At 40.9% G+C, this 18,346-nt stretch overlaps 1 protein-coding gene and 1 long non-coding RNA gene across 4 annotated transcripts in view; one reads left to right on the top strand and one right to left on the bottom strand.

The window, feature by feature from the left end:
- MPP7 (membrane palmitoylated protein 7) overlaps positions 1 to 18,346 on the top strand; it is a 297,751-nt gene that overhangs the window by 93,618 nt on the left and 185,787 nt on the right. For 2 of the 3 annotated variants that reach the window (XM_034643996.1, XM_011230637.2), the window contains one exon: positions 6,667 to 6,785. In XM_034643996.1, the coding sequence (XP_034499887.1) occupies positions 6,667 to 6,785 (119 nt within the window). The remainder of the gene's footprint in view (positions 1 to 6,666; positions 6,786 to 18,346) is intronic. The other variant, XM_034643997.1, reaches the window with a different exon arrangement.
- Positions 1 to 18,346, bottom strand: part of LOC117796362 — a 29,697-nt gene that overhangs the window by 10,580 nt on the left and 771 nt on the right. Inside the window, exon 2 of the long non-coding RNA XR_004620793.1 lies at positions 2,183 to 2,286. This is a non-coding gene — a long non-coding RNA (uncharacterized LOC117796362). The remainder of the gene's footprint in view (positions 1 to 2,182; positions 2,287 to 18,346) is intronic.

The following is an 18,346-nucleotide window of genomic DNA, read 5'->3' as shown; positions in this document are numbered from 1 at the left end:
ACATTGAACTTCCAATGAGTCAGTCAAGTTAAATTAAGATCGTGGTCTCCGTGTGCGAAGGCTTAATGGACTGACTTGCAGAGTGAGCAATTCAGTCTGTATTCAGAGATTCTCATCAGTATATTATTTTTCATGATTTCAGACAGCCCGCATTTGCCATCTAACATTCCTTGGGAAGGGGAGAGTAGACTACAATATTTAGATCCTAAATGGCAGGCTTCAGTGGCCAATTTAAATCTTAAAACACCTGTGCATCTCTCTGCAATTAGCTCCTTTGGCTCTAAACACCTCCCTTAGTTCCTAAAATGTTGCTCTTTGTACTGTTTTCCCAGTGTTAGCTTTTTTTTTGTTTGTTTGTTTTTTTACTTATTGGAAAACAGCACTCTATATCTGCCCTTTGTAATAGACACTAGGCATTTCTGAGGAGGTTGAAGTTAGAGAGCAGTCTTTGGCAGGCATAAGTGTTCTTCATTTGTCACCTTTGCACTTAGAACTTAGACTTACTTAATGTCCTCTCACTGAGCTGTTGGGTCCAGGCTTAGCGTTTTGCTAAAATCAGCAAGCATTTTAAATGCAAGCCTTTGATTTAATACGATTTCAAAATCCCTATTAGTGAAACCTTTACCTTCAATAACAACTGATGAAATATTTTTCATTGTGTCCCCACTGCCAAACAACAGAAAGCCACACCAGAATACAAGTAGAAAGCCAACATCCCTCCTCCCCAAAAGAAGAGAACTCCCTCCCGTGCTCCCACACGCACGCTCCTGCACGCTTACATCTACGTATAGAAGATTGGGCCAAGTATCGTCTCATCGCCTCTCTGCACCAAATCCATATTTTACTGCCTGCTCTGTGCAAGTTAAGCTGGGCCCTTTAATTCTTCTTTGCAGCTGGCGTGATGCTGAGCTTTGTCGGGGGAGGTCACTAGTGGCACGCTGCAGGAAGAAGAGGTGGCTCTTCCTTGTTCTGGTGTATTTCACTCGTTTCTGTTCTTCCCATAGGATTGGCACCAGCACATGTGAGAAGCATCAGGGGTGCTTACCCCCCTTTGACTTCTGGTGGCACCCAGTGGACAGCTTTCTCTCGAGTTTCAGTGACACCCCTATAGGGAAATTCCTGGTGGGTCTCTCAGGGACCCCAGAAGTCAGCTTCCCAGTCTTGACCAGCCAGCACCCCAATGAGGGGGGGGGTCTGTTTGCCAGTCCCTTTCACGCTTTTCTGACCACCTGTAGGGATTATTTTGGCTTTCCAGTCAGTGGTTTCCAGCTGCCCAGGCTCTCCCCACCAACCCCGGTGAAGCATTGGTCCCAGCCGTGGTTTTCTGCCCACTGGTACCCTGGAGAGGTGTTTCCTGCTGGCCCGGTTACAGTGGGCAGGCTCTGGCCCATGGAGACCCAGCCATCTGGTGGGTCTGGTGGGTTGTAATCTCACCACTTCTAATGAGCTAAGAATCCTAGTCTTGGGGCGGGAGCTCCTCTTCCACTGTTGTCTCCTTCTGGGTCTTCTCTTTTAGCCCTAGGTATTCTGAGATTTTGTTTTACCACGTTATAGATAATCCTCCGTTATATATTTATATTAAACTTTCCTGGTTCAAATTACAGCACAGCTCTCGTCTCTAGGTTGGGCCATGACTGAGGCAAACATACAAAGCAGAAATTTGGATTTGAGTACTTCCTACTCTTTTCTTCAGCCTTACAGAGTTTTAGTGCCTTTGAAAATCTGTACATTTACGTGATTATTGCTGACTTTTCATCTTGGGTGTCCTCCACACTGCCGTGCACCCTTCCAGGCGCTATTTTCCTTCCTTCAGACCCCAGGTCACTTCCTGGCAGCTTTCGCAGAGTCTTCTTTGAGCTTTGCTGATCTCTCTCTCCTTTAAATCACTGTAATTGTACATGTTAATCAAATGAACCTTGTTGTGTTTTAGTTTTGCTCTTGTTGCCTTCTTTTCTCTCCGTATATAAAATCGCTAATACAAAAATCCTTCCTGTTTTCCTGCTGGAACATTTTTATGAGATAATTTTTTCATGTGTGTCTTTGACAGTGTCTTATATCATGTCTACCCAAATAGAACGTGAGATTTCTTTTCCTCTCTTAAAATGATCTCTCAGAGAAAAGAGAGTTGCCTTATTGTCAAGCCCTTATAAAATTTCTTATAGACCCTTTTCTCTTTACTTACACAAAAATGTGTTGATTGGAGAAGCCATAATTATTCTCATATAACCCAAATTCCTGTTTTTGGAGTCATCGAGAGATCATCTGACAGGATTGTTGTTGTTGTTTCTGAAGAGACAAGGAAGTTTAAACCAGGTTAATATTTCTTGGAGAGGGCTTAAAAACCTCAGACCTGCACATGTTAGAGATACTTAGAGAGTAGGTAAGTGGTTTTGTTGTCGAGATAAAAACATAGAGGTGTAGAACAGGTGGAAAACCAACCAGCTTTACCTAGAATCTTAGTGACGGCATCTCCCACGCATTCAAAGAAGTGTTGTATCTCAAATAAGAGGAAGTGAAAATGATCTCTTCCAGCTCTGCAAGTGGTAGTCATAATAAAGAAGTCATTGTAAAGAATTTAAATAAAATGGTTGCATGAAATATGTAAGTGGGGCAAAACCCAGGTATCTAAATTACGATATTTGTACTTGATAGGTAATTCAAAGTGTGTGTTCCTAACCAGATTATAAATACTATAAACAGGAACGGGCATCTCGTCAACATCCATGAAAATTAATTTGCTGTTTGAATATTTTATCTGTAACCTAAACATCTGTTTATTTTACTTGGCAGGAATATACATTTTGAATCTTTACTTGGACAAATAGGAGATCATTATTAATTTTTAAAAGACTTATTATTTTAGAGAGAGAGAGAGAGCATGTGCACGAGAGCGGGGGGGAGGGGGAAAGCGAGAGAGAATCTGAAGCAGACTCCACGCTGAGCACAGAGCCTGATGGCGGGGCCGGCTCTCATGATCCCGAGATCACGACTGAGCTGAAACCAAGAGTCAACCACTTAACCGACTGCACCACCCAGTCACCCCAAATCGGAGATCATTATAAATAGGATTGCTTTCTCTTTGGGTGTACAAGATGTGTATTCTGTGTAATCCAAGATGTAAGATCTCTGGGGTAGAGGTGGCGCCAATTCTACGCTACTTGTATAGAGGAACTAGTATAGTGCTCCGAATGGAAGAACTCATAAATGCCGATTCTTAGGAGCATAAGCTTTCAAGATGTAACTCAGGTGTGATTCTTTGCTGAAGCCTTCCCTGATGTCGTCTTCCTCCTTCGGAGGAACTGACCACTTACCTTGCCTCGCCCTGCGGTCTCACCCTGCTCTGCACTTCCTAACCAGCTTGTCTGTGCTTGTCCTCTATACCGTGACGTCCTGAGGACAGGGATCATGTCTGATTTGTCTTAGACCTTCAGGTAGGCATCGTAATGGTGCCCTGGAATGAAGCACTCATGAGCTTGAATGACCGCAGAGGAGTATCGTCCCAGTTCTCGCTCAGATTTAGGTAAGATTAAATAGATTTAGGTAGATGTAGGTAAGATGGTTCAAGATATCCCTTGTTAGCTAAATTCTCATTACTTGCTCTCTGAATATCAAGGACCAAAAATATTTGGATTTCATAGTGTTGTTTATTATTGGAACTCTAGGAACTGAATATAAAAAGCACCTGTGAGAACAGGGACCTGGTTTTCGCCATGGACTGAGCTGGTTTCTGGGGCGTCCCCGATGTGCTTGAGTGGAAGTGATTGTCCGTGTTACCTGCTTTGACGCCACTCGCCCGCCCTCTCAACTCTTCTCAGCCTCTCTTTCATTTCTGATTGGCACTGCCCTGTCTCTTCCGGCTTTGGTGTGGCTGCCAGATGTGGGAGCTCAAGAGAAGTGACTGCTTGTCACTAGGGTGCCAGACTAGGGTGGCATATAAATTAGGATTGCATAAAGCTCGGAAAACCCAGAAAACGCAGGTTTATGAGCTACTTCTAACAGAGAAATTATTATTTTAATGTAAACATAATATGGTTTATTCCCACAAAAAGTTAAGCAGTACTTGGATAAAGTTAACACTTTCCATATGTAAAAGACTAGGGCGGTTTTATTTCTAAGTGTGGTATGGGTCCCGTGGAACGTATAGCAAAGCTGCTGTTTTGACTTTGTACCATTGCAATGGGGTTTTCATTCCAGAGGAGACATTAAGAAAAGAAGAACATATTTATATATATATAAATATATATATGTATTTTTATCAAGTGCCTATTCTCTGCCAGCCACAGGGCTCAGTGCTGCTGTGTGCATTGTTCCCTTGAATTCTTACAGCAGTCATATTTACCACAATGTCTCCTTTGGTTTTAATTGTATTTTGAGATAATTGTGGTTTCATGTGTCATAAGAAATAATACAGACCCTGTGTACCCTTGACCCGGCTTCCTTCAATGGTAACATCTTGCATAACTGTAGTAACCGCAAGGGGCTCATTGTCACTGAGGCAGTCCATTAACCTGTCTCACATTTCACCTGTGTCACATGCACTTACTTGTGTATACGTACATGTTTGTGTTTTTTTTTTTTCTGTTCCATTTTATTACATGTGCAGATTACAATTTCTTTTTCAGCATATGAGGGAAACAAGGCTGAGGTTAAGTTATGCGAAATAACTGAAGTATAGACCTGGTTTGAATCTAGGTCTGTTTGACTCAGACTTTTGCTTTTTCAGTAATAGTAGTAATGGGAGCGCCTGAATGGCTCGGTCGGTTGAGCATCCGACTCTTGGTTTCGGCTCAGGTCATGATCTCGGGGTCGTGCGATGGAGCCCTGTATCGGGTTCTGTGCTCAGCACGGAGTCTGCTTAAGACCCTCTCTCCCTCTGTGCCTACCTCCCCTTATCTAAAATAAACAAATAAATATTTTTTAAAAATAATAATGATGAATAACAGTAATAATAACAACAATGGCTGGAGCTCACTGAGTTACATATGAGACAGACACCATGTGCCAGGGGCTCTTCCAATACCCCCAATTAACCCCCCTCCCAACAATTATACCTCATAAATTATATTATAGTTGAATTAGTATCAGTAATTAAACTAATCATATTACCAAGGAATAAGGAATTATTTTTACTGCTCCTGGAATCAATAATAAAATAGTGAAGCTCTACCTTTTTTTTTTTTTTTAACATAATTTTCAATTTGAACCTCTCACCTTAACCACTGATGTTGGGAATTGTCATTACTTTAAATGTGTGTGTGTATGTGTACGTGTAAAGTGAGACCTGTATTATTAGACATTGAATTAGGTTGGGACACCTTAGAAATGTTTTTACAAAATTATAAGAAGTGACTTTAGGCAAGATGCCAGGTTTTTAAGGGAATAAATACAAACCATCAAGAATACTTAAGAATGTAGTAGGGAGAAATTTTCTTGTTTTTTTTTTCCCTAGAGAATTATAGATCTTTTTGGCCAAGTGCAGTCCCAGGAATGTTTGAGTTTAATATAACCTCTCAAGTTACAGATCCAACTTTCCAAGCAAACACTAATACATTGGCTTGCGAATTATCACTGATTATCAGAATATTACAGTGCTTTCGGAAGATAATAGATCTACGAATCAGCAGGCTGGAATTTACGACTCTTTGCAAGTTAAGTATCTTGTAAAGCTGTCCCTCTGAGGAACAACTCAGTGCAGAAATAACAACAGGCCCGGGTGCTGTAGACCCCAGGAGCTCTCAGTGTTTTTGTAGACAGCAGACAGAAATAAAAGGAATTTTGTCCTTTTCACCTCATGTAATCCCACTGGAGAGTGAAACATGTGCTAAGAGTTGATACTGACTGCTGCCAGGTCACCTCCCTGAAGAGTCCCGGGCAGGCACTGTCGCAACATTGCTTGGACAGGAGTCTGACGGCCCCTGAAGGAGATGGATGGTTTACGCAGTAGGCTACTGTGGAACACGGCGCTACTGTCTACCCCGGGGAAGCTTCTAGTGGGGAGGGCCTCGAGTAACCTGCATCTTCTAGCTTAACTCTTTCAGAGGGTTATCACGTACGCCCAGATGAGAGTACAATTTCAACTCAACTCAGCGTAGCTGCTTGTTGTTGGTTTAAAAACGGTCGACTGCAAGAAAGCCACACCGGGGATGGTTTAATCTGTCTAACTTTTTAGAACTTGATTTCGGATGTTAGATAATGCAAATGTTTTTGAAGCTATATATTATTAGAGACTATTTGGAAACCACAAAACCTTGTTTAATGGACCACTCTATCAATTTTCTGCTCTTCTAAGGAAGTTTTTCCTATTCATGACTCATTTCACTCTTTGGCGAACATTGAGGGAAATGTAATAACGATTAAGGAAAGGAATGTATGCGTTTTCTTCTTTTTCTGAAAGCTTGTACACATTTTCTGTCCCGGGTTATATAAACTTGGACGCCTGTAGAGGGTTGACAACCACAAGGTAAAAACTAGCCGGTTAATACATACTTGTTTGGGATTTAAAAATCAAAAAGGTTCGTTGGCTTCTTGGGAGCAGTGTTTTGCTTGATGGCCCAGAATACAGATCCAGTAAAAATGACATGTTGCAGCCGTCATTTACACACACCTTAAGCGAAATTAATGAGATCACTCTAAGATTACGCTTTGTGTTTTATTTTCATTTTATAGGTCTGTATGAGCTGTTGGCTGCTTTGCCAGCCCAGCTGCAGCCACATGTGGATAGCCAGGAAGACCTGACCTTCCTCTGGGATATGTTTGGTGAAAAAAGCCTGCATTCACTGGTAAAGGTAAACCACGCTGATGTCAGATTCTCTTTGCGGAAAAACATATGGAAAAATATTTTGAGCGCCATCTAGTAAACCAAGAGATCAAACTGTTGCTGTCTGAAAACAAAACAGCCTTGTTCCATTTCCCTGACGGGCGTGGAAGTTGTTAAAGATTCTACCAAAAATACGTAGATGATTTCACTTAATGGTGGTGATCTGGCTGTGAATACTAATGCGGCCAGCATGTGCCTGCCCGTGTGTAGAAAAGAATATGAAATAGTAGCAGGAAGGTTTAGACTCCGTACGGTCAACATTCACGAGCCGGAATTTAACTTAAATAAATAAATGTTCACAGCAAAAATTAGAAGGAATATATTTTCTGAGGTTAAGGCTGGCAGTAGTTCCATAGGCCACATTAATTTAAAATAATTTCCTTTAACAAAGTCAACTGAAATTTGAGCAAGCTATTTTTTTTTTTTGGCACAACGCCCTCGAAATGGTATTTTGTGTATAAATACGCTGAGGCTAAATACGAATCCAGTTTCTGGAGACGGTTTCGGTAAAGCCTCATGCCATGGAAATGATCAGCCACCAGAAATGAGATCTTGCCACACAGCAATGCTGGGAGTGATCAGAACTCTTAAAATAGGAAAATGAGAACAAGGAGCTTCCTGGAAAATATGCCACTTTTGCTTCTGGAAATATGAATTGCATTTTCTTTCATTTAACTCAGGCTGAAAAAAATTGTGATCCGCAGATGGACGCCTCTGGTGCCTTCACTCTGTCTGGACCGATACTGAGTTCAGCTAAATTTGTTACGGTTGTCTGTCCGGAGAGAAGGCTATTACTGATGTATAGTATTTGAAAATGAGCCATTTCTGAGGTGCTGTTGCTTCACAGGATAGAAGAATTCTTGTTACTTTTTTTTTTTTCTTGTCGAATTTGCTGAAATTTGCATGCCTCAAGCAGTGGCAACTCTCAAGAAATGAAAATGTTGAGATGTGGCATTTTCCTAGCAAAACCCGTAAAGACTAGAGTCCTTTAGTTAGTTTTTATGTAACTGACAAGGTATCTTTGTGTTCTGAAAAATTTTTGGTTGTTTAGTTGCTGTGTTGGGATGTGCAATGGCTTGAGAGGGACACCCGGGTGGTTCCGTCGGTTAAGCAACTGCCTTCTGGTCAGGTCATGATGCCAGGGTCCTGGGATCGAGTCCTGCATAGTGTCGAATGTGTGGAAGTTGGGTAGCCCTGGATTTGTTCCGACTGATTTGATCTAGGAGGAATAAAATGTATTTCAGTGACATCATCACCCCCTTAATCATTAATTAAACATGCCCCAAATGGTGCATGCACGTGTGTTTCTGTTTATTTGTAATGTGGCTACTGTCTGTTTCCTTCCTATAAAATGGAAATTATAGTATCTGTTGACAAGGTTGTTTGTGAGTTTCAAATAAATTAGTGAAGATCTCAGTATTTTGATAGTTAATGTAGGTTAGGCGAATATAAGCAGGCATTAAGTATTGAAAAAAATCAATTATCATAGCATGTGAAGGGCCAAAAAGTAGTGACAGAGATGGTTGTTATTCTATAAAAAGAAAAACACTAATGTTTTAAAAACTACTGGCTCTTGAGTTTTAAGCATAGGTGGCTTTTCAACGTACATGGGAATAGTAAGTGGTTAGGAAGCATACAGTTATCGATGTCTGGTTTTAGAAAAACCGTGAATAAATAAGTTGATGTTGCCACTATTTAAATAGCACGGTAGCATGTGTCCTGTTGCAAGTATCTTTCAGTAATTGGTGTCAAATGTACTTTTAAAGTAAGGTTTACTGTGTCCCTTTAGTCCGTTCCCTGTTTCTTACTCGTTCCCCTCCCCCCCCGACTCCGAGCGCTTCGATCGCATGCAGACCTCAAGTGTGTCCTCTGACTGACCCATTCTATTCATTTTCAAGTATGTAAAGCTGAAAATGCCTCCAGGAGGCAGGCTCATGGGATCTCACTTTAAACAGTTGGAACAGTCCGCTTAACTGTATTCCAAGTGCCTCTATTGAAGGTTGGAGGATAGAGGCCTCCAGCTTTTGTACATAAATCTTGGTAGAGCAAAAGGAATTGGAAAAGATGTGTTTCAGAGTGAATCAAAATGTGCTTTGATGTTAGGCTCTTACGCCCGCGGTTGAAGCTGTTGGTGTGTGATTGAAAGACAGTGAAGGCAAAACTCGATTTTATTCTAGCACAAAATTTTCACAGTAGTCACCTTGTGTTAAAAAAGTGGTTGTTAAATCATCCCAGTTTTCTTTTTTTTTTAAGATTTATTCTTATGAGAGAGCATGCACGAGCCAGGGGGAGGGGGAGAGGGAGAGAGAGAATCTCAAGCTGACTCCCCGCTGAACGCGGAGCCTGATGCAGGGCTCGATCTTAGGACGCTGAGATCACGACCTGAACCGAAACCAAGAGTCGGATGCTCAACCAACTGAGCCACCCAGGCGCCCCATCATGGTTTTAAGTACATGTAACTTTCTGGTCTGATGTAAACTATACTTAAGAAGAGGCAGTTTGGCATTACGGTCTGTGGCAGGTACGGCTTGCTGCCTGAGGATCCTGAGTCATGCTCTGGCGGGAAGACGGCAGTTACGAGCTTGTCACTGGAGAGGAAATGCTATGAGCCTAGAGAGTGTTAGCTGTGGCTACTTTTTTATTTTTATTTATTTATTTATTTTTAAAGATTTTATTTATTTATTTGACAGAGATAGAGACAGCCAGCGAGAGAGGGAACACAAGCAGGGGGAGTGGGAGAGGAAGAAGCAGGCTCACAGGAGAGGAGCCTGATGTGGGGCTCGATCCCATAACGCCGGGATCACGCCCTGAGCCGAAGGCAGACGCTTAACCGCTGTGCCACCCAGGCGCCCCAAGCTGTGGCTACTTTTTTAAAAGAAAAACTTCTGAATTGAAGAGTTGAATAATCAAAACCGTGAGCATGGGATTTTAGAAGCGTCCGCAGAAAGATGGTGCAGATAGAAGATGCGAGAAATGTCATCTCTAAGGTGTGGCAAGACGAGGCTATCCGCATTCACGTGAAGCAGTGAATGCAATCACCAGTAAGAGAGCCACGTTTTAGACCCGTCACTTGCAAATATACAGAACCACGAAGCATATAGTTTGTGTCCCAGCCTCATTTCTAAATTCATTTTCTACGCTGGTGTTTTTTTCTGTTGCGATTCCTTGACTTTAAATTTTTTAATTTATTTATGTTGTATGTATTTTTGTAATCTGGTTTATTTTAGAAGAAGCTATGGCATAAAGACATCTTTTTTTTTTTTTAATTTTAAATAAGGTTGGTACTTCGGTTTCCTCAAGAAATTTTTGTTCGTATTTCACAATTGTGTTAGATTACCAGGATAAGAGCATCAAGATTTTAGTACCTTTGTAATAGTTGCATATGTTTCCTTTACCCTTTGGAATAGTTGCATATATGTGTATGGGCAGGAGAAAAAAAGGTAGCAGCCTGAATTTATCCTTGTTTTGGGGATTCTGAAGTATTTCGACAAAATACAAGTTGATTATTTTCAAAAAAGTTCTCTCGATGTGGTTTAATTACCGTGTTTCTATAATTTCAGTCTTAAAGGAGTTTTGGTGCTGCTCAACCAGACCCTTATCCCATGTAGTTACATAATTTTAACTTTCTTTTTTTTAAAGTAGGCTCCAGGCCCAGCATGGAGCCTAGCATGGGGCTTGAACCCAGTACCCTGAGATCAAGACCTGACCTGAGGTTAAGAGTTGGATGCTTAACTGACTGAGCCACCCAGGCTCCTCTTACCTAATTTTAACTGTCTTGGTGATTGTCTTAATCACGTTGTCTTTGTGGAGTCCTTCCTATATGCCAGGCATTGTACAGGGCCCCAGGGCCACGGTTTCTAGTTGAGCAGCCCCTGGCTTGCAGTCTGCAGCCTCCCAGAGGGGTTGTAGATGAGGGGATGGGCACTTACAGTGCTCTATGAGAGGTCATGTGTAGAGCTTTCTGTAAGAGCACGAGGTGCGTAACTCAGCACTGACTGCCGGGGCTCATGGGGGATTTGATATTTTATGCTGAAATCTGAATATCGAGTAGGTATTGCTCAGATGAGAATTTGTGGGGGGCGTGGGGGGTAGGCAGAAGGAATAACCTGCACACGCACCTGGAGGCAAGGGGGGCATTGCGCCTTCAGGATGGAGCCTGGCAGATTCTCTTGGCTGGTACATGAAGTAAGGAAGGGTGTGGGGAGCAGGTGCAAAGTGTGGCAAAAGAAGGTAAGCCGAGACCTAGTCCTTTTTTTCCTTTTTCTTTTTTTTTTGAGATTTATTTATTTATTTTAGAGTGAGCAAGCAAGAGAGAGCCTGCAAGATCCTAAATGAGCGTGGGAGGGGCAGAGGGAGAGAGAAAGTTTAGCAGACTCCCCGCTGAGCATGGAGTCCTTTGTAGGGCCCAGTCTCACGACCCTGAGGTCAGGACCTGAGCCGAAATCAAGAATTGGGCCCTTCACCGACTGAGCCATGAAGGGGCTCCAGGCCAAGACCTGTTCTTGAATGGCTTTGACTTTATTCGAACACAGTAGGAGCCACTGCATTAAAGCTGGGAATGAAGATGCCAGACTTTTTTTTTTTTTTTTAAGAAGTTTAGTTGCTATGGAGATGGGATGGGACGTGAGATGTCCAGGTCAGAGATGATGGTGACCAAGTATGGGGAGAGGGAGGGTGATTTTTGTTTTGAGAAACAAACCTGTCCTCACCACCAGGCGTGATGTTCACATATTGAAACTACTGATACATTAACATATTGAAACTCCTCCCCCTTGTTTGTTAAACCTCTGCTCCTGACACCCTACCCGCTAATCCAGCCACCATGCGGTTGATGGCAGGCCGTCAGAGGGTGGGGGAGGGCTCCAGGAGACCCATACAAGCCCCAAGGTGCCACTGCTTACGTATTTTGAATATCTCCTCACAGGAAAGGTGATTTTAGGGTTATGTTCGTTTGCTATTTGGGAGACAACTGAGTAGAGCTCCATGCTGTGTAGTTGGATACCTGGACCTTGAATTGAGGATAATTTTGTTCTAGGTTGGAGATCATAGATTTGGGAGTCAGGTTGCCAGATAAAATACAGGACATCCAGTTTAATTTGAATTTAAGACAAACAGTCTTTTTTATGTTTTTTTCTTTAGTGTAAGTATGAACCATGCTGTATTCATATTTCTGTTTGTGAAATCTGGAAACTCCAATTGGGGTGTCATGAATATTTAAATAGTAATGATTTTTGTAGCAGCTTTATTGAGACCTGTGTCAGACAGTTTACCCATTTAAAGTACACGCACAATGGTTTTAAGCGTATTCACAAAGTGGTGCAACCGTCACCATGGTCAATTCTAGAATAATTCCATCACCTCCCAAAAAACCCCTCTACCACGTAGCTGTCCTTCCCTAATCCCTGCATCCTCCACCCTTCATCACTCCGGTCCTAAGCAACCATTAATCTACTTTTTGTCTCTCTATATTTACCCATTCTGGACAATTAATGGAAATGGGATCATGTAATATGTGGATTTATTTGTGACTGGCTTCTGTCACTGAGCAAATCCACATGACAACTTTTATCAGTACTTCATACCTTTTTGTGGCCCAGTAGTATTTATGGATATACCAGTTTTGTGTATCTTTTTATCCAGTGTTGGACATTTGGGTTGTTTCCACCTATTGCCAATTATGAATAATGCTGCTGAGAACATTCACATACAGGTTTTTGGGTGGACGTGTTCTCAGGTCTGGAGGGTACCTGCCTAGGAGTGGAATTGCTGGGCCAAATCGTAGCTCTCTAACATTTTGAAGAACTGGCCGTTTCCCAAGGTGGCTCCATTATTTTATATTCCCACCAGCAGTGTGCGAGCCTTCCGAGCCTTCTGATTTCTGTATCCTTGCCAACACTTTTTTTTTCCCCTAAGATTTTATTTATTTATTTATTTATTTATTTATTTATTTATTTATTTGAGAGAGAGTGCATGAAAGCAGGGGATGGGTCATGGTGGGGCGGGAATCTTAAGCAGTCTCCTTGTGAGCACAGAACCCAACTTGGGGCTCAATCTCACGAGTCGAAATCAAGAGTTGACTGCTTCACCAACTGAGCCACCGAGGTGCCCTGCCAACTCTTGTTTTTGTCTGAGTTTTTTATTCTTCCCTTTCTAGAAAGTGTGACATGATACCTCCTTGTTGCTGTGATTTGCATTTCCCTGATGATTGCTGAAGTTAAACGTCTTTTTGTGTGTTTATTGGTTATTTGTGTATTGTCTTTGCAGAAATGTCTGGATTCTTTGCCCATTTTTGCTCATTGGATTCCTTTGAAATAATAGTGCACTTTTTAAACAGTTTTAGATTTACAGAAGTGTCTTTTCAGATTTTTTGCTATTTTTTAACTGAGTTGTGTTTTTCCCTTATTGAGTTTGAACAGTGTTTTGTCTTTTATGGATATGAGTGTTTTATCAGATACATGTTCTGCAAATATTTTTTTATTCCAGTCTGTGGCTTGTCTCTTCATTCTCTTAACGGTTTCTTTCACAGAGCAGGAGTTTTCAGTTTTAATAATGTCCAACTTAACAATTTCTCTTTTGTACATTGGGCTTTTGAAGTTGCGTTGAAAAGCTCATCGCCATGCTCAAGGTCACCTAGATTTTCTCCTCTGTTATCTTCTAGGAGTTGTACACTTTTGCATTTATATTTAGTTCTGTGTTCTACTTTGAGTTAATTTTTGTGAAAAAGGTTAAGTTCTGTGTCTAGATTCAGATTTTTGCATGTGAATATCCAGTTGTTCCAGCATCCGTGTTTGAAAAGACCAGCCTTTCTTCGCTGAGCCAGTCTTTGCTCCTCTGTCAAAGACCAGTTGATTGCAATTGTGTGGGTTCTATTCTGGGCTCTGTTATGTTCTGTTGATCTATTTATCTGTTCTTTCACCAATACTACTGTGTCTTCATTACTGTGGCTTTATAGGAAGTCTTGAAGTTTGTTGGTGTCAGTCGTTCGACTTTATTTTTCTCAGTATTGTGTCTGCTGTTCCGGGTTTTTTACCTATTCATATAAACCTGAGAATCCGTTTGTCACATACACATGGTCCCTTGCTAGGATTTTGATTGGGATTGTGTTGAATATATAAATCCAGTTGAGAGGAACTGACAGCTTAACAGTAGTATGTATTCTTCTTGTCTGTAAACGTGCTATTTCTCTATTGAGATCATCTTTGATTTTTTTTCAGAGTTTTTAAATTTAGATTCTGTACACATTTTGTTAGATTTGTACAAAAGTTTTTATTTTTGGCACTAATGTAAATGGTACTTTGTTTTAAAATTCAAATTCCAATTGTCCCCTGGTGGCAGTGTGAACAGTGCTATCTTGGACAGACCCACCATGATGACAGCTCTCTGTGACCTGAACAGAACTCCCTCCCACGTTCTTTCTTTTGGCCCAGTCACACCCTTAAGTACACCCTTGAATGTCCTTCATCTGCTCCAGAGATATGATTATGATTTTCAAACATTTCTTCCTGGATGGCCCCCCAGCACTTACTCTCCAGCTTCTTGGGCCATAAAAGCAGGTCTTATTGGAGGTGGGCTTGTGGAGATCTACTCATCTTTCAGCCTCCCAAGACATGCTTCTGTCTATAAGTCCCCCTAATAAACCATTTCGCATCAGGCTGGACTTGTCAGCCTTTTTCTTCAGTCTTAAGCATCTTTGGCCTTTGGAGGTGGTTTCGCATATACCTCTCTTTCATAGAACACAGGCATATAGAAAAGTAATCGATTTTTGTACATTAAGTTTGCATCCTGAATCCTTGCTATAATCACTTAGTAGTTCCCAGAGGTTTTCTGGTTGATTCTTTGGGATTTTCTACATAGACAATCATGTTGTCTGTGAACAAAGGCAGCTTTACTTCTTCCTTCCCAATCTATATACCTTTTATTTCCTTTGCATGTCTTAGAGCATTAGCTAGTGCATCTAGTTAAGTACTGAATATTAGTGGTGAGAGAGGACATCCTTGCCTTGTTAACGTATCTTAGGGGGAAAGAATCTAGTTTTTTACCATTAAGTATGATGTTAGCTCTAGATATTTTATACATGTTCTTTATCAAATTGAGGAAGTCCCCTCTATTCCCAGTTAGCTGGAATTTTTATCATCAGTGGGTGTTGGCTTTTAAAAATTTTTTTTTGCATCTGTTGATAAGATCATATATATATATTTTTTTTATCTTTTTGGAGTGATGGACTACATTAATACTTCTGAATATTGAACCAGCCTTTGCATTCCTGGAAAAATATTCCCATTGGTTTTGGTATATAATTCATATTATATGTTGTTGGATTTGATTTGCTGATATTTTGTTGAAGATTTTTGCATCTCTATTCATAAGAGATACTAGTCTGTAATTTTCCTTTCTTGTAATGTCTTTATCTGGTTTCGATAGTAGGGTAAGGCCGGCCTCATAGAATGAGTTAGGAAGTGTACCCTCTGTTTTCTTTTTTCTGGAAGAGTTTGAGAATTGGTATAATTTTTTTCCATTAAATTTGCCAGTGAAACCATCAGGGCTCAGTGCTTGCTGTGGAAGGTTACTAATTGTTTATTTAATTTCTCTATTAGATGTAGGTTTATTTAGATCACCTATTTCACCTTGTATGAGAGTTTTGTCGCTTGTGTCTTTCAAGGAATTGGTGCATATCATGTAAGTTATCAAATTTGAGGGCATAGAATTGTTCATTATCTTTTATTTTTAATGTCCATAGGATCCATAGTGATGACTCCTCTTTCATTTCTGATGTTAGTAATTGGTGTCTCATTTTTTTCTTGGCTAGCCTGGCTTAGGTTTATCAATTTTATTAATCTTTTCAAAGAACCAACTTTTGGTTTTGTTGTTTCTTCTTAGTTGTTTCTTCTTTCTTCCCTTCCCTTTCTTTCATCCCTCCCTCCCCCACTCCCTCCTTCCTTCCCTCCTTCCGAGAGTACAAGCAGAGGAGGGGGAGAAGGAAAGGAAGAGAGAGAAGATATCAAGCAGACTCTGCCCTCAGTGTGGAGCCTGAGATGGGGACTCAGTCCCATGACTCTGAGATCATGACCTGAGCTGAAACCAAGAGTCAGATGCTTAACCAACTGAGCCACCCAGGCGCCCTGTTTTCCTGTTTCAATTCCATTGATTTCTATTTTATTCTTTATTTTCTTCTCCTGGCTCTTCTTGCTCTAGTTTCCTAAGGTGGAAGTTTAAGTTACTGATTTTAGTTCGTGTTCTCTCTCTCTCTCTCTCTCCCTCTTTTTTTATTTTACATATGCCTTCAGTGCTGGAATTTTCCTCTAACCACTCCTTTGCAGCATCCCACGAATTTTGATAAGCTGTGTTTTCATTTCGTTCAAAATATTAAAAAATTTCTCTTGATAACCTCATCTTTAACTCATTTGTTATTTATTTTCCAAATATATATTTTCCTGCTGTATTTCTGTTACGGACTTAACGCCATGTGGTCTAAGCTAATGGCATACGATTTCCCTTCTTTTAGATTGTTAAGATGTGTTTTATGGCCCAGGATGTGGTCTGTCTAGTTCCGTGTGAGTTTGGGAAGACTGCGTGTACTGCTATTGTTAGATGAAGTGTTAGATCCAGTTGGTTGGTGCTGTTTTGTTCAAAATATCCTCACTGGTTTTCTGTCCGGTGAATCTGTCAGTTACTGTGTAAAAGGGTATTGAAGTTTCCAGGAATGATAGTGTGTTTATCCGTTTCTCCTTGCAGTTTTATCAGTTTTGCCTCACGTATTTGGACGCTCTCTTGTTAGGTGTATATGTACATGTTAAGGATTGTTACGTGTTCTCAGAGAATTGACCCCTGTTTCATTATGCAATACCATTTTTTATCCCTGCTAATTTTCCTTGTTCTGCCATCTGCTTTGTCTGAAATCGATACGGTTCTTCAGCTTTCTTTTGTTAATGTAAGCATGATTTTCCTCCCTTCCTTTACTTTTCATCTACTGTGCTTATATTTAAAGTGGATTTCTAGGGGCGCCTGGGTGGCACAGCAGTTAAGCGTCTGCCTTCGGCTCAGGGCGTGATCCTGGCGTTATGGGATCGAGCCCCACATCAGGCTTCTCTGCTATGAGCCTGCTTCTTCCTCTCCCACTCCCCCTGCTTGTCTTCCCTGTCTCCCTGGCTGTCTCTATCTCTGTTGAATAAATAAAATCTTTAAAATAAATAAATAAAGTGGATTTCTTGTAGACAACATGCAGTTGGATCTTCTTTTTATCTACTCTCACGGTCTCTTATTTTCATCGGCATATTTAGACCATCCACATTTAAAGTAATTGTTGATGTAGTTGGGTTAATATCCACCATGTTTGCAACTGATTTCCATTCATTACACTTGCTCTTTTTATGTTTTTATCACCCTTTCTTTCTCTTCCTTCTCTTTTAGTAGAACATTTTATGATTCCATTTATTCTTTTTTAGCATATGCATATACTTTTTAAAAATGAATTTTATTTATTTATTTATTTGAGAAAGAAAGTGAGAGAATGAGCCGGGGGGGGGGTGGAGGGACAGGAAGCCCAACGTGGGGCTCGATCCCAGGACTCTAGAACCATGACCTGAGCCAAAGGCAGATGGCTAACGAACTGAGCCACCCAGGCACCCATATCCATATACTTTTTTACAAAGGTTTTCCTGTGCTTGTCCTACGTTCATTTACAACTAATGTAGGTCCACTTTCAAATAACATTATACCTTTTTGCAAGTAGTGCAGGTGCATTAGAATATATCCATTTCCTTTCCCCCCATCCTTTATAACATTGCTTTAATTTATTTCACTTACCCATATTCTTTCTTTCTTTCTTTCTTTTTTAAAAGATTTTTTAATTTATTTATTCGACAGAGATAGAGACAGCCAGCGAGAGAGGGAACACAAGCAGGGGGAGTGGGAGAGGAAGAAGCAGGCTCATAGCGGAGGAGCCTGATGTGGGGCTCGATCCCATAACGCCGGGATCACACCCTGAGCCGAAGGCAGACGCTTAACCGCTGTGCCTCCCAGGCGCCGCTACCCATATTCTTTAATAATATGTTGCTCTTCTTATTATTTTGAACAGTTATCTGATCACTTAAGAAAAATAAGAGATTTAATTTTATATATTTTTTCAAGATTTATTTATTTTTTTTTTAGAGAGAAAGAGAGTGAGAGCATGGCGACAAGGGGCCAAGGGAGAGGGAGAGAGTATCTTCAAGCAGACTCACAGCTGAGTGCAGAGGGCTGGATTCCAGGACCCTGAGATCATGACCTGAGCTGAAGTCAAGAGTCAGACGCTTAACGTACTGAGCCCCAATTTTGTTTTATGTTTATTTATTCCTTCCATGAGTGCCTGACCTATATAATTTTTCTTCTCACTGAAGAACTTCTTTTAATACTTATTACAAGACAGGTCTACTGGGCAGCAAATTCCTTGAATTTATGTTTGTTCTGTTTTTATTTCTTTTTCACTTTTGAAGTACCATTTCACCAGCTACAGAATTCTAGGGTGGTGGGTTTTTCTTTTAACGCTTCCCT

Source organism: Ailuropoda melanoleuca, chromosome 15 (assembly GCF_002007445.2).
Source record: "Ailuropoda melanoleuca isolate Jingjing chromosome 15, ASM200744v2, whole genome shotgun sequence".
Lineage (NCBI taxonomy): Eukaryota > Metazoa > Chordata > Mammalia > Carnivora > Ursidae > Ailuropoda > Ailuropoda melanoleuca.
Note: the sequence above shows the minus strand (reverse complement) of the source record. Positions and strands in the feature narration are given on the sequence as shown.